Source organism: Zea mays, chromosome 4 (genome assembly GCF_902167145.1).
Source record: "Zea mays cultivar B73 chromosome 4, Zm-B73-REFERENCE-NAM-5.0, whole genome shotgun sequence".
Lineage (NCBI taxonomy): Eukaryota > Viridiplantae > Streptophyta > Magnoliopsida > Poales > Poaceae > Zea > Zea mays.
The window spans coordinates 32601885-32618467 of NC_050099.1; the positions used below are offsets into that span (position 1 = coordinate 32601885).

Genomic DNA, 16583 nt, shown 5'->3' on the forward strand with positions numbered 1-16583 from the left:
AGCTGAGAATTAGGCGTCTTGAGGGTACCCCTAATTATGGTCCCCGATAGGTTTTATGAACAAATTTATTTTGTCATATGAAGAAATGTTCAATATATAAATTCTACACAATGATGAGTTATACAAATTTGTAGTTGAAAACTTTTTCATTTGAATTAATTTACTACTTTAAAATTTGATTTTTTAATTGTCTTTATTTAGTGTTGGAAAAAAACACTCGACAAAGAGCTCTTTGCCGAGTGTTGTATTTGTGACACTCGGTAAAGAGTAAAGAAACTCTTTGCCGAGTGTCAAAAATAAAACACTTGACAAAGAGCTTCTTCACCGAGTGTTTTCTTTTACCGAGAGTTTTTTGCGTGGCACTCGGCAAAGAGCTTCTTTGCCGAGTGCAAAAAAAAACAATCGGCAAAGAATATGACACTCGGCAAAGAGCTAAATTTTGGTAGTGATTAGCAGAACCAAATTTATCCGATACATGCGAAAGGGCTAGCACCGGAGGAAAGGTCACGGCCTTGGTCTATGCTGACTGTTCCATCCATAGACGACAACATAGACTCCTCGAGGTCGTCTCATGCTAGAGACTCTGCGGCGCTACTGAGTACAACAGGCCGAGAAGGCGACGCGAGGAACACGACAACATCAGAGCGCTCCTGGTCTCCTGGAGCAAAGCAAACGTGCCTTAGTTTCTACTTCAAGGGTGTGGGTATGGTATGAGCAGCAGGCAGCAGCACCGACCAGACGACTGATTCTTCTGTGTGTGGGATCGGATCCCTATTCTCAGCTTTGTTGTTTAATTATTTTTTTATCACGAACGATGGACAGGGTACTTCTCGATCAGGTCGAACAGCTCATCTCCGACGCCGAAGCCGAGCATCCTTGCCATGTCCGCCGTCTTCAGCCTCGGTTTGGGATGGCTCTGCTGCTTCAGCCAAGCGTCGACGGCGAACACCTTCTTCATCACGAACAGCTCCAGCGCCTCCGGGTTGAAGACGACGCCCATCCGCATGCTCATCTGCAGACCAACCCATCCACAAAAACCGTTTCGTACACCGCATGTATAGTTTTCAAAGGGCGCACAACCGCACAAGACTTGTATGTGCATGTAAGCTTTTCTGAGAAATAGTCACCTGGTGAGGGACGAGCATCGCGGCGTATCTGGCAAGCTCGCCGGCTCTCCAGTCGAGCACGACCGGGAACCAAGGGTACGCGGCGTCGAGCCTCACGAACCACAGCCGTATGTCGGGGAACTCCGACAGCTCCCGCGTGTCGTACTCGTCCTCCCTCTCGTAGCTGATGGTGAACCCGACGGTCTGGTCCAGCAGGGTTCTTGAAGCAGCTGAACAATGCACATAAATTTCACTGTAATAAGGTCGGTGAATGCAAGTTAAAGCTAATGGCATGGGCGTATGCTGGCTGTGAACCTGGTGTCAAGGAGCTCAAGTCGCCGAGTGCTGCTTCGACTGGCGATAGGTCGAGCGTTCGGATGTTGTCGTTGTTGATAACGATTTCGAAGCGCCCTTGGGTAGGCGGCGGCGGAGGCTGGACCTGCGGGGTCTCTGCAGAAATCGCAAACAAACCAGAAGCTCTCTTCTATCACGTTCACTATATGAAACTTAGAAATAGTAACCAAGCATGGCTGAAAACACATGTCCACCTGGCGTCCATGGAAGTTAATTCTACACGGATGAAATACATGGTAAGCTAGTCAGGCACAAGGTTGTACGTCAGGGAAATTAGCGTGATCCATTGCTAATTGCCCTTCGCCACAGGTGAGCACTATGTGTCGGTGACACACCAATGACAAATAAGTTTTCAGCGCCAAATATCTGACTGCCTATCTTTGCAGTGCACGGAAATATGAACACATTATCTAGTTCTGTTCTCAGTTCATTCCAGGCGCCTGATTAGTTAAATTTTTTTTCGCCTGGTGGCATGGCATCGCTTTGTTCAGTAGTCAGTACTAGCACATTCGCAGAGGATCATGCATGCTTGCTGCTATCAGTGGGAGGGGAATAGGAAAGAAAGTAGATCACCGTCTTCGCCCATGGAGAGGGACAGGTCGTAGTTCCCGGAAGGGTTGAACGCGACGCGCGCGGCGAACCCAGACGCCCTCGCTTGCGCCGCGTGGAGCTGGACGGGCGGCTTCCCCGCGGCGGAGCAGCGGGAGGCCGGATGCGGCGGCGGGCTGCTACTGGTGTGCCGGACCGGGACAAGGCGGTGCGGCACAACGGGCAGGTGGTGGGCGGCGGCTGCGACTGCCATGGTTGGTGGGCGCGCGGGCCGCCGGGGAGGGGGGGAGTTCCTGCAGCGGTGGAGACGTACGGGGTCGCGCGCTCCACGCCTGTTCTATCCGTTTATCTCTTTACTTTTTCCCCTGGTGGTTTTAGCAGAACAACGGGCAGGTCTGTTGTGAGGCCAGATGGACGGATGGGATTCTCTATAGAACGTTTCACGTCAGAAAAAAAAACTTTTATCTGTTTGGACATTTTTTATGACATATTTAATTAAAGCCTTTGTGTAGGCAACGACTGCTATGCAAACAGTCTTTATGTACAAGCGTGCATAGTAGTTTTTGCCCTTTGTGTACTGTAAGTCTGTTAAGATTTGTATGGGCTCACTATTTCGTAAATTTTTATGGTGAACTTTTAAAATCTAAATATACCATTTTATATAATGTTTAATTCATCATAGGATGACTTCCGTGTCAGAATCAACACTTGTGATAGCTCTTCAGGTGCATCGATGTTACCACATCCACTACCGGAATCAATCGCTTTGCCGAGTGCCTGAAGTACTCGGCGAAGCCTTAAAAACACTCGGCAAAGGCTTTGCCGAGTGTTACACTCGGCAAAGAAGGCTCGGCAAACAGTGCATCGGCAAAGCCTTCTTTGTCGAGTGCTTTTTCTCGGGCACTCGGCAAACCTCTTTGCCGAGTGCCAGAGAGCACTCGGCAAAGAAAAGCGGCCGTTACGACGCCGGGTGACGGAGACGGCGGCTTTGCCGAGTGTCCCTGGTGACACTCGGCAAAGAAGTTATATTTGCCGAGTGTCTTCCAGGCAGCACTCGGCAAAGAATCCATCTTTGCCGAGTGTCCCAAGTGGCAAAGAACCCGCCAGGGAGGGTCCCCATGTCAGGCTCTTTGTCGAGTGTTCTGTGCGGCACTCGGCAAAGCCGACCTCTTTGCCGAGTGCCAACGACATAACACTCGGCAAAGAACCTAAGCCGGTGCCCAGGTCTGTGCTCTTTGCCGAGTGTTATGACCCTGACACTCGGCAAAGCGCCTCTTTGCCGAGTGTTACACTCGGCAAAGTGACTAGTATATACCTTTTTTATTTGTTTTTTGTATTCCATCCACACAAACAGAAGATATCACATATATATCACATATATACATCACAGATATCATCACAGACATAAATAGCCAACACAAACATAAAACTGTCACCACAAACATAAATATCCATCACAAACATAAGTGTTCAACATAAGTATTAAACACAAACATAAGTCTCAAACGCCGCAAGCTCTCACATAAGTATCAAACACAGACATAAGTATTATACATAAGTTCTGAAGTCTAAAACAATGAAAACACAACACTCATGGAGGTGGGCGGTTTGACCGGGGCTGCGTTGGGCTGAACCCTTCCGGAGGGTTGTTGGATGCCGCCCCAGATTGGCCCTGCACAGAGAAGAGATTGCATGTGTTATACCAGATGCATTACAAATATCTAACTACAATTTTGATACTCACATGAGTGTGGAAGAGAGCAGGGTCAACTGGAGGGAACAATGGAGGTGGCGGAGCGATGCCCTGTGCGGCGCCAAGGCTCTGCATGTACTGGAACATCTCCGTCATCCTCTGATGATCTGCCCGGCGCTCCGCCTCCCGCTCCGCCATCATCCTCGTCTCCATCTCGTGACGTTCCCTCCTCTCTTCTTCTAGTTGGGTCTGTAATATTACAAGCCAACGTTATAGTAACTCAAAGAGTAGGTATATAACTCAAGGAAGGACGAGTTACAGAAGCACTAACCTCGAGTTGCTGTATGCGATGCTGTGAGTTGTCGTGCCGAGGTCGTATGGCTGGACTCGAGCCCGTGCTCCTTGCTCTCACCTGAGACAGAGTGGGAGTGGAGGACGAGTCGATTGCCCCGTCGGCAATCCAGTACCGCCCATGTCTCTTGCCTCCTCCGACCCTCATGAGCACATCGGGGTCGATCGGCTCGGTGCTCGGATCATAGTCTGGGCCATGGACCTCCTGCGCCATGGCGGTGTAGTCATAGAGGCGGATGTAGACGACGGGGTTGGTGTAGGCCTCGGGCCCGTCATTCGGGTTGTAGGTGACGTCGGACGTCGCCTTACCCTTATGGGCCATAGCATAGGCCGAGAAGGTGGAGCAAGGCCTGCCACCATGTGACGCCGACTGCAACGAAAACCAACGAGATAGTTAGAAATAATATCTAACTTAGTGCTATATATCTAAATAAAAAAGGTGGCGTACCCATGCTTCGGCATATTGGCCCAGGCTCCGGCTGCCTTGGTGGTGGGAGGGGTCTTGCATCATCAAACGCCGTTCCCGGCTAGCTGTGTGCGCCTCGTCCCACTCAGCCGAACACCACCTATCCACCATCTGCTCCCAGCACAGAGGATGTGCGGCGCACCAATGTGGAATCATCTACAAAGTAAACACGTAAAGTGCATATCAGAAGATAAAATAAAATTCATGCATGGAGTACTGGTACCAAACATGCATGGCTTTACCTGCAGGTACTGCTCCCTGGTCAACGACATGGTTCGGGCTTGAGGTTTGGTCACCTTCTCCCCAAGGACGGGGCCGTGGTAGGTGATGATGGCCTGGATGCGGGCCTCATAGTGCATGTCCACGACGAGCTTCTTACAGCTCGTGGTGGCCACCACATCCGCCCTAGCCTCGTATCCAGCATCGCATCTGAAGAAATCCTGCATACAAAAACGATGTATCCATACATTATTTCAAGAATTTGCAACGAATGCGACATATTTTACATTATACTAAGACTTACCCACAGCTCTTGCTTCACCCGCTCTGCCTTGTTATTGAATTCCCTGTCGTCCCGATCTACTGCATCGGGGGTGACGGCGTAGTGGTCGAAGGTGAAGGCTGGGCCCGTCACTCCGGCGTACTCCACAAGTCCAGGGAAGTGTTCCCTGCACAGCAGGCCGAGGATATTATTGGGGGAGCGACGATGACCCCCAGCATAATCCAAAACCGTCCAAGACCTGTCCAAGTGATAAATAAAAAGTATTAGTTTATATTATGATTTTGAACACATAATATGAACAAGAATGAAGAACATAAAGTTACATACCTCTCCCCTTCCGGCCGAATCAGCGGCCGTCTGTCCCAAAGTATGGGACGCGGCGGGAGACTCGCGGGGACTCGCAGGTAGATGCTCCTCGAACTAGAGCCGCCTGAACCTGAGGCGTCCTGCTGCTGGTCGTCGTCGTCCTAAGGCACCGCCTGCTGCTACGCTGCCTGCTCTGCCTCGTCCTGCTGCGCTGCCTGCTCTGCATCGTCCGCCGTCCTACTCCTCCTCCCCCTCCTCCTCCTCCTCAGGAAACCGCCCACCATATTTGTCCAACAACCTGCAATTAAGAGTAAACAAATAAGCACATATAAAAAGATGTATTTAAAAACAGGTGTGAAATAAAAAGTCATATAGCATTACATCGATTAAAAATAATCTTCATATGTGTCGGGGTTAGCCGGATCATAACTCTCATCATCACTATCAAGCATTTCAATCTCAACACCATCGGAAGACGCAACCTCATCATTAATGTCATTGCCTTCAAGGATTACTAAGTCATTATCATTTTGCACCTCATCATCCTCCTCATCAACAACCATTTCAATATCTACGTCCATTCCGATAGCTTCAGTTAAGTCTATCTCAAATCGCCCTTCTAGCCCATCTTCTTGGAAGAACTCTCCATCATATGTGTCCGGGTCTAAGTTGTAATCTTCATCGTTAGGAACAGGTAACCTCCCGTGCGGTGATACCTTATACACAACATCCCAACCCTTAAGATGTTCTTTCGTTTGACACACATATGGGAGATAATACACTTGTGTGGCCTGTTGGGCCACGATATAGACATCGTCTCCTGCTAAGGTGGAATCTTGTCGAATTTCGACTATCCCAAGATTAGAATGTGTCTGTCTCGTCACTTGAGGGTCAAACCAATGACATTTGAATATCGCTGGAGTAAGAGGTTTGGAACCATAAAAATTGAGCTCATATATTTCTTCGATTCGTCCAAAATAATCGACATTGTCAAGGCCCGGCGTAAAGACTCCAGAACACGTTGTTTTCCGATTGGGCCGACTTTTGTCGTAGTGTGTTGTGCGAAAACGGTATCCATTGACGTCATACCTAGAATATTTCTTGACCCTATAAGCAAAGTCGTTGGCTACTTGTCTCAACTCGGCACTCATAGACGGATCTCTTTGGCCCTGCAAGTATTCGCAAGTTAAAAGACGCTAAATTGAGTTCAAAGACGTATCTCTTTTACAAACTAAGCACGTACCTTATGTTTGAACCAGGAAATGAAATCGGGCAACCCATTTCTCGCACCCTTTCTAAGAAGAGCGTCATATTCCTGTGGAGTGGGGTCCCTTGATCGACGCCAGAATTCATGAAGAAATTGTTCCATGTATGGCGTCACCTCTTCAAGGTTGGTCAATACGTATAGCATGATATGTCGCCACTCTTCATGTGTCAGGGACTTGGTGGTCGAGCCACTTGCGCTTCCGAGTTGGCCTCGAAATATGCTAAGGTTCGATTCATTGTCGCCATGATTGTAACGAGGGGGTGGATTATGCACGCTCGGCAGTTTGTCACCATAATAAGTTGTTGTGAAGTTTGAGACCTCCTCTAGAATGTATGCCTCTGCAATGGAAGCCTCGATTTTGCATTTATTTCTACATTTCTTTCGAATAGTCTTTAGACATCTCTCGATTGGATAGCACCAACGTCCCTGCATGGGGCCCCCCATTCGTGCCTCATAGGGGAGATGAAGAATAAAATGTTGCATTGGATTGAAGAAGCCGGGTGGAAATATCTTCTCAAGCTTACACAGTAACACGGGGGCCAATCTTTCCAAGTCTGCAACCACGGTCCGAGATAACTCTTTTGCACAAAGCTGACGGAAGAAATAGCTCAACTCTGAAAGCGCTAGCCAGACATGCTCAGGGACATAGCCTCGAACCATCACAGGAAGAATCCGTTCAATCTGTCGGTGTTTTGGGTCCGACCGCACACCCGGGGTTGCCCCTCAAGGTGTTTTTAGGAGTAGGACGGTGTCAACGACTGTAGCAAAATGGTTCGTGCCGATCACACGAGGGACAGTGGACAAGATTTACAGGTTCGGGCCGCTTAGAGATGTGTAACACCCTACGTCCTGGTGTGTATGTGAGCGTGGTTACAAGAGGGTTCTCTGGATCGAAGACGCAGAGAGTTGCTGCGGGTGGCTAAGTAAGATAGGGCCGATCGTTCTGAAGGGGTGCCCCCTAGGCCTTATATACTCGACCGTGGGGCAGTACACGTGGATATGATAACAACAAGTAGCTAAAAGGTAGTGAACTTCTTGAGTTTATCCCTACGCAACCCTCGCCGACTTATCCTCGCATGGCTCCGTAGCATGGGGGCTCCAGCGCGGGAAAGTCGGATCTCTGTTGCAATTTACTCGTTCGACGTTGTGGGCCGTCCGGGTTTGCATCAACCCGGTCTTACGTCTTCTCTGCTTTGTTGGTCGTTTCTCCCCCGGCCCACGAAGGAATGACCTCATGATTTATTAGGCTTTTGGGCCTTTCGTGAGGTCTTTTACTCCTTTAGTGGACCCGGGGGATATCTATCCCCCACAAGCCCCCGATCTTTGGGTTAATTTAGAAGTAATCAGCCCAAAGATCCCAGGTCCAACTTGCAGGTGTTTTGAAAAAGAACGTCTTCCTGCTGTCTTCTCTTGCTCCAATCACTCATTTGACCGAGGCTTGGTTTCATGCTTGTGCCTTAGAGGTCGGCATTTCAATTTGCAGGATTCTGAACTTCGTTGGGTGCACCGGAGGTGCACCCAATGGGTGTAGCCCCCGACCTTTGAGTAGATTTTAGAAAACAATCTACTCGAAGGTCTTTCCCAGAAATTATCTCCATTTGTGCTCCTGCATCTTGGTTGAGGGTTGGTCTTTTAATCTTGTCCTTCGCCTTAGAAGTCGGCACTATCTCGGCTTGGAATGATAATCCATGGGGTGCACCGAAGGTGCACCCAATGGGTGTAGCCCCCGACCTTCAAATGGATTTTTTAAGGATAGTCCATTCGAAGGTCTTCCTTTCGTTTGTAAAAATCGGCATGAGGCTATTTGCATTATGCTTTGGAGGTCAGCATTATGTCATCAATATTTTGCTGCAGAGGTCAGCATATATTTTGTCTTTAGCAGCCGAGTTTGCAATCCATCCATATCTTGCTAGGTAATGCAATTTATTTGCTTCTGCGACTGATTGGACGTTTGATGGACGTTCTCTGTCTAATCTTCACGTCGCTTCTGTCGGCCATATCTTGTACTTTGCTAGCTATATTTGGCTTTCCTCTGATCCTTACTGATATCTCATTTTTGTCTTGAGGTATTTACTGCGTGCCCTGCACGGATGTGACCGTTTTGAAAAATATACTGATAATTCCTGGGCGTCCCCCCCCAATGGGTGTGGGCAAGGGACGGCTTGGTACGCTGAGTGTTTTATCCGGCTGCTTCTGAGTAGTAATGTGATGGGACGGCTAGTGTAATCATATACTTTGCGCTGTTGACTGGAGTCCCAATGGGTGTAGTGTTGCATGAAACGGCGTCAGCCGCCTGACGTGTCTCCAGACGGGTGGAAGTGCTTATTGAATGCTTTGCGACTGTTCAGTGACCACGGTTGGAGGTGAGCGGTTGCCTTTCCCTTCTATAAATAACGACGTTGCTCCTCTGGTTTTTTCACATCTCTTCGTTGTTCTTTACTGCATCCTTCTCTTCCCTTCTGTCTGCTTCCGCCATGGGCAAGAGTAACAAACGCAAGCGTGAGCCGACTCCTCCGTCGGAGGACTTCTGTGACTCAGAATACTCGGAGAAGGAGTTCTCCTCCGAGTCCGAGGGGTCTCCGGCTCCCGTCTCTCCCCCGGCGTCGTCTGATGATTCAGACGACTCCCAGGGGATTGCCGCGGAAGTCTGGACGTACATCCGGGCCGTCGAGCGCTCCGGGCTCGAGGGCTCGGATGAGTCGGAGTTCTCCTCGGACGAGGAGGACTCGGACGGCGGCGAGGACGAGGATGACGACGACGACGACGGCGATGACGACGACGGTGGTGACGGCAGCGGCAGCGGCAGGGGCAGCGGCGGCAAGGGCAGCACCATAGGCGGCAGCAACACGAGCAGCACCAGAGGCGGCAGCAGCAAGGGCAGCACCAGGGGCGGCGGCGGCAACGGCAGCACCAGGGGCGGCGGCGGTGGCAGCAGCAGCAAGGCCAGTGGCTAAACGCCACTGGTCTTTAGATATTAGTATAGTGTAGTTAGAATAATGTAGTAGTAATGTAGGGTAGTATAGTGTAGTATAGTAGTAGTAGTAATGTAGTAATAGTAGAGAATCACCAACTCGCAAAGAGTTGGTTTGTAAGCTTATTATCTTCCCTTTAATGAAAATGATGTTGGCCCCTTCTCGACGACTCGCTTTCCCTGATTATAGAACTGATTCTTTTGAGACAGTAGATGAATAACTTGTGCATCACACTGACGCTTCCCGAAGTAGCTGCCGAGTAATCTTGTAGTTGGTATCGGCGTTTTAGAAGCGACGCTGAGCGATTGAAGGTCGACATCGTCATTTTAGAAGTAATGCCGAGCTTTCGAATATGAGATCAGCGTTTTAGAGGCAACGCCGAGTGATTGAAGGTCGACGTCGGCATTTTAGAAGTAATGCCGAGCGGTTGAATACGAGATCAGCGTTTTAGAGGCAACGCCGAGTGACTGGAGGTCGACGTCGGCAATTTAGAAGTAATGCCGAGCGATTGAATATGAAATCAGCGTTTTAGAGTCAACGCCGAGTGACTGGAGGTCGACGTCGGCATTTTAGAAGTAATGCCGAGCGATTGAATATGAAATCAGCGTTTTAGAGTCAACGCCGAGTGAGTGAAGGTCGGCGTCGGCATTTTAGAAGTAATGCCGAGCGACTGAATATAAAATCAGCGTTTTAGAGTCAACGCCGAGTGAGTGGAGGTGACGTCGGCATTTTAGAGGTAATGCCGAGCGATTGAATATGAAATCAGCGTTTTAGAGTCAACGCCGAGTGATAGCCGGCCGCATGAGTTATTTTGAGGATGATAACCGAGTGATGAAGTGGCACGTCGGCTTTTTTGGAAATAACTGCCGGACGACCACGTGGCATGCTGGGGTTTCGGAAATAACCGCCGGGTGATGACTGGGCACTTTTTGAAACGGTATCTGGCTCGAGAATATCCCATAAGAGTTGCGCTTTTAGCCGCCTTTGCTTTCCGTGCCCTAGTTCTTGCATTCCCGCATCTGAATCTTCTCTGCCATTCGCCTCCTGCTCTGCTCGCTTGGTAAAAATTGAGATGGCGCCCAAGAGGAAAACTGCAAGCTCGTCTGCTGCGGTGATCCCTCCAATCGACCCCAACAGCCAGTTGCCTTTCGCAGGTAACCATATGTCCATTATTTCCGAAGCTGAACTTCTCCACCTCGTATCCATCGGGGTTCTTCCTCCGTGGGAACTCTGTTCTTGGCGGATTTGCCGCGGGACTACTGTCCCAACAGAGGATACCCACGAGTCTGTAGTTTACGCTCCTTTTCTTCTCCGCGGCCTCGACCTTCCCATCTCTCCCTTTTTCCACGGCCTCCTTGATTTCTACCACATTAACTTGACCCATTTGAACCCTAATTCCATTCTGCAAATCTCCATTTTCGTCCACTTATGTGAAGCCTTTCTCGGCGTGCTACCGCATTTCGGTTTATGGAAGTATCTGTATCATTGTCGCCCTGGGATGGCCGGGGGACAACATCAGTTGGTCGGAGGTGCCAGTTTGGAGATGCGCCGTGGATGGAAAACTGAGTATCTTGAGATTCCCCTCAAGGATAGCATTAAGGGGTGGCGTCTAGAGTGGTTCATAGTTGATAATTATGGAAATTCTCTCCCCTCTCGGTCGGGAAGACAGCCAGACGTTCGCACTCCGAGCTGGACCGAGTCTCCCACAGATCAGGAAGTGGCTGAGGCAGGTGTGTTGCTAGCTGAAGTTGGACTGCTGAAAGAGAGAGGTCTAACTGCTGAAGCTGTGGTCACTGACTTTGTTTTCAAGAACATTCAGCCACTGAAGGACAGGGCCTATCCGGCATATCTGTATCGAGGGCTAGCCGATTCAACTCGGGTTACCAATAGGAGAATTCCTTCTGTAGACTTGGTAAGCCGACTTGAAATGATCCTCAGGGGTAAGGTTTCAAATGTTGGTGCTCCAGTGGCATACTCGGCCTGGAACCTACCTCCTCCCAAAGCTTTCACCCTTTTTGTGTCAAATCCGCCTGTGACTGATGGCAATTTGGGCCTTAGAGTGCGACCCTCTGCTGAAGAGGTCAGTACTTTGGTTGCTTCGCTTGGGGAGATTCCCGATGATGAACGGCAGGTTTATTTTTGTCACACCCGGTTTTAGAAGGCAAACCGAATGCGAACCATGTACGTGCCAGGATCAGTTATTCACGTACACAGCAGTTACATAATATGGACATCATCACACAGTGCTCAAAATAGTATTAATAAGGGGAAATAATCGATTACATCATACGTCTGAGACGTCCATATAGTTCTTACAATAAATCAAAGTGCGGAAAAGAAACGTAGATAACGCGGCCTTCACAGGCAGCCGACTGGGGGTTGCCGCTAACCCACACCTAGAACTCGTCGTAATCTTGGAACTCCTGGAAGTCTCCTTCCACAGCTTCATCTTCGCCTGAGCAGTGGTTGCAATGCTGACGACCTGGGGGGGGGTTTGGTGTGTAGAGCAAGGGTGAGTACACATCAACATACTCAGCAAGTATCCTGTTTGGCTGTAGTGGACTAGCTTTATGTGGGGATAAGTCAAGCAGTTGCTTTTAGTTGGTCAGGTTATTACTTACTAGTAGAAAGCCAGGTTCTAACATTAACCCAAGTTATTAACCCGATGTACCCTTTCCAAACGGAAAGAATACCACTTACCAGCACCATAATCATAACCAGAACCATCAATCTCATAACCACCTGTACCACAATGTCTCTGATCAAGTACCACTAATCATTGGAGCTCCCTTGGCCGCTCATAACCGCGAGCACGGCTGATATATCAGTTTCATAACACTCTGCAGAGGTTGTGCACTTTACCCACAAGCCGTGATTCCCATTCTGCCCGGAGATCATGACTCTCCATTGATCACTACCAAGGTGATCCAGCAGGGCATCACTACGAAGCCTTTACAAAGATTCCCCGGGGCTGTAGCCACCCGTTAGGTTTCCTAAATGCACCGCACTCCTCCCCAAGGGGCGAACCCAAACTTGGCAGAGCGAGCCGCATACACCGAGCCCCATTGACGGCACGACGGCTAAGTGAACTACACCCCGGATCCTCTAATTATTCAGCTAAGGGCACCCCATTCCACCCTCATGGTTGCACTGTTTTCCCGGGCGGTCATCCATAGAACAGGTCCTTACGGAGAGGCACTCGAGAAACCGCTCGAGTCCCCTTGAAAACCACAAGTATAATCATAAAGAAGAGCGGGAAAACAGCGTATCATAGATAATCACATCATGTTCATTGATTAGAGTTGAGCAATAGCATCAGACTAAGTAGTAATAATCCGACCCAAATAGGTAAACAAGGACATGGATAACAAAAGCTAGTCAATCCTTAGGTATAAATGTGTAAAGCGGGAGGTGAATTAAAGAATGAATAGGACATAGATAGGTCAAAGGACACTTGCCTCCACCAAACGACTGCTGCTCAGGGGCTTCTCCTGCGAATTCCTCGGGCTCTTCGACCGGATCGTTCTCTATGCGAGCGCAAACATACATACATACATCCACATATTTAATACAAAAGAACAGTACACCATACAAGATAACAAATAAAGCGAATATGCATCAAGTATGACATTCGATAACGCATTTGTTATGGCTAGAAAGAAACGGGAAAGGTCTCGCAGGGGGGGTTAAATCTTATGCACTAATGACACAATTGGTTCTTAACAAAATAATTCTGTTATACATATTTATATCTACTAATGGAAACCTAATCACTTTTAGTTGATCAACATTGCACAGGGTAAACAATTAACTACGTGAATCAATAACATAACGGAATTTTAAATTAAACTTCCTATTTTCCCATAGCATGAACAGTGATTAGCCTATTTAAAATACAGTAATTATGATCACAGAAAGTAAATAAAATAAAATAAAAAAAAAAATAAAAAACAGAGGGGGGGGGGGGGGCGGTTGAACCGGCCCTAGGGCGGTTGAACCGGCCCTAGGCGGTTGAACCGGCCGGGCAGGGGGCGGCGCAGGGGCGGGGCGGCCGAGCCGCTGGGCGCGCAGGGGCGCGGGGCAGGGCGCGGGGGCGGCCGAGCGGCCGAGCCGGCCAAGCCGGGGGCGCGCGCGGGGGGGGGTGGGGCGGGCGGCCGAACCGGCCATGGGGCCGAGCGGCGAGGGGTGGGGCGGGCGGCCGAACCGGCCATGGGGCCGAGCGGCGAGGGGTGGGGCGGGCGGCCGAACCGGCCATGGGGCCGAGCGGCGAGGGGAAGGGGAGGGAGGAGAGGGGGAGGGAGGAGAGGGAGGAGGGGGGGGGGCTCACCGGTGACGGGGACGGGGCGGCCGAGCGGGGCGGCCGATCGGCGACGGGGAGGGGCGGCGGCCTAGGCAGGGGCGGCGGCTAGGGCAGGGGGCGGGTAGGGGGCGGCGGCTTGGGTGGGGAGGGAGAAAATGAGGGGGGAGAGGGAGAGGGTTAGGGGATAAGGGAAAGAGGGGGGGGGCGGCTGGGCCTACTAGGCCCAAGAGGGGGGCGCCAGGGGGCGGCTGGGCCGGCCGGGGTCGGCCCACGGCGCGGGAGAGAGAGAAAAAAAAAGGAGAGAGAAAGAGAGAGAGAAAAGAGAAAGAAAAGAGAAAGAAAACATTTTCGAAATCCGATCTTTCTACATGAATGCATTTGCACTTTCAAAGCAATCAAAAGAAATGCAAGGTTCGGCATGGTGCATCAAACAACATAAAGTATTTAGGGTTTTTATACGTACGGGAATTCCAAACCGAATCCCGCTAGAACTTTGGAAAAGGTCAAGGTTTAGCGAGGGAAAAAGAAAAAGAAAAGGTAACGCCCGAATTTTGGCGAGTAAAGAAAAGAAAAAATTCAACTGCAAAATTCGGGGCGTTACAAACCTATCCCCCTTAAAAGAATCTCGCCCTCGAGATTCAGGGCTGGCTAGCAAAGAGCTCCGGGTACTTGGCCATCAGATCATCTTCACGCTCCCAGGTTGCTTCTTCCTCAGAGTGGTGACTCCATCTGACTTTGCACATTCTGACGGTCTTCCTTCGGGTGACTCTATCTGCAATCTCAAGGATCTGAGCTGGCTTCTCAACGTAGGTCAAGTCCTCCTGGACTTCAAGACCTTCCACTGGCAACTGCTCTTCTGGCACACGCAAGCACTTCTTCAACTGAGACACATGAAAGACATCATGCACAGCAGACAAATTCTCTGGCAAACTGAGCTGATAAGCCACTTCTCCTCGTCTTGCAAGAACCTGATACGGACCAATGTAGCGGGGTGCCAGCTTGCCTTTCACTCCGAATCTTCTGACTCCTCTGATCGGTGACACTTTCAGATAAACAAAGTCTCCGACTTCGAAACTCAGCTCTCTTCTTCTTGTGTCTGCATAGCTTCGCTGCCTTGATTGCGCTATCTTCAGATTCTCTCGAACCATCTTGACGTTCTCTTCGGCTTCAAGCAAAATGTCTGGCCCAAACACTTGCTTCTCTCCAGGCTGATCCCATTGCAACGGAGTTCTACAACTCCTTCCATAGAGCGCCTGAAATGGTGACATCTTCAAACTGGCCTGGTAACTGTTGTTATAGGAAAACTCCGCATAAGGCAATCGCTTGTCCCATCCGGACTGATCTTGCAACGCACAGGCTCTCAACATATCTTCAAGAATTTGATTGGTTCTTTCAGTCTGACCATCTGTCTGCGGGTGATAAGCTGAACTGAAATTCAGATGCGTGCCCAAGGCTTCATGCAACTGCTGCCAGAAATGAGAGGTGAACTGCGTTCCTCTGTCTGACACTATCTTCTTTGGCACACCATGAAGACAGACGATCCGAGACATATACAATTCTGCCAATACTGCACTGTTGTAGTTGGTCTTGACAGGTATGAAGTGGGCTGACTTGGTCAAGCGGTCCACTACTACCCAAATGGAATCGTAGCCGGCTCGAGTGCGAGGCAATCCGACTATGAAATCCATACCAATTTCATCCCATTTCCACTGAGGGATCTGCAACGGTTGCAACAATCCAGCAGGTCTCTGGTGTTCTGCCTTAATTCTTCGACAACTATCGCACATAGCCACATGCTCTGCGATTTCTCTTTTCATTCCGTACCACCAGAATTTCTTCTTCAGATCCTGATACATCTTCTCACTGCCAGGGTGAATCGAATAAGCTGTCTCATGAGCTTCCTTAAGAATCAACTCCCGAATAGACTGGACATTGGGAACACACAAGCGGTCTTTGAACCATATCACGCCTTCTGCATCTTCTCGAAAGTCTTTGCCTTTGCCATCTAGAATCAATCGCCGAATCTCACTGATCTTCTCATCATTCTTCTGCGCGTCTTTGATTTCGCGCTCCAAAGTAGGTTCCAATTCAACTGTGACTCCTCGAGAATTGTTCAGAAATCCGAGACTCAACCTGTCAAACTCCTTGGCCAACTCATAAGGCATCGGACGAGCGACCATTAGATTGACTTGACTCTTTCTGCTCAAAGCATCTGCCACTACGTTTGCTTTGCCTGGATGGTAATGAATCTCCAACTCATAGTCTTTGATCAATTCTAACCATCTTCGTTGCCTCATGTTCAATTCTGACTGAGTGAATATGTACTTCAGACTCTTGTGGTCTGTGTAAACATCGCATTTCTGTCCATACAGATAGTGCCTCCATGTCTTCAGTGCGTGAACCACTGCTGCCAACTCTAGATCATGGATTGGGTAGTTCTTCTCATGAACCTTCAGCTGTCGGGACGAGTAAGCCACAACTCTTCCCTCTTGCATCAACACACATCCCAAACCTGTGTAACAAGCATCACAATACACCGAGAAGGGCTTGTGCACATCAGGCAAGACTAGGACAGGCGCTGTAGTCAACTTCTCTTTCAGCGCTTCAAAGGCCTCTTGGCATTTCTGGGTCCACTTGAACTCAACCTTGTTGCCTAGCAACGCTGTCATTGGCTTCGCAATCTTCGAAAACCCTTCAATGAATCGCCGATAATATCC

General features: G+C 49.5%; 1 protein-coding gene across 1 annotated transcript; it reads right to left on the reverse strand.

The window, feature by feature from the left end:
• Positions 1 to 307: 307 nt before the first annotated feature.
• On the reverse strand, positions 308 to 2363 carry LOC100274094 (uncharacterized). Its single transcript, NM_001148473.2, has 4 exons — positions 2034 to 2363; positions 1422 to 1556; positions 1128 to 1336; positions 308 to 1012 (listed from the first exon to the last, which is right to left on the reverse strand). The coding sequence occupies exons 1-4, from the start codon at positions 2260 to 2262 to the stop codon at positions 806 to 808; spliced, it is 780 nt and encodes a 259-aa protein (NP_001141945.1). The 5' UTR covers positions 2263 to 2363; the 3' UTR covers positions 308 to 805.
• Positions 2364 to 16583: the final 14220 nt, after the last annotated feature.

Bases quoted from the DNA above. Each gene is read 5' to 3' on its own strand.
- LOC100274094 (NM_001148473.2), bottom strand. From the start codon at position 2,262: ATGGCAGTCGCAGCCGCCGCCCACCACCTGCCCGTTGTGCCGCACCGC. The intron at 1,557-2,033 runs GTGATCTACTTT...CGATTTCTGCAG, and splicing joins CCTCTCCATGGGCGAAGACG to AGACCCCGCAGGTCCAGCCT. The intron at 1,337-1,421 runs GTTCACAGCCAG...TGCATTGTTCAG, and splicing joins CTTGAGCTCCTTGACACCAG to CTGCTTCAAGAACCCTGCTG.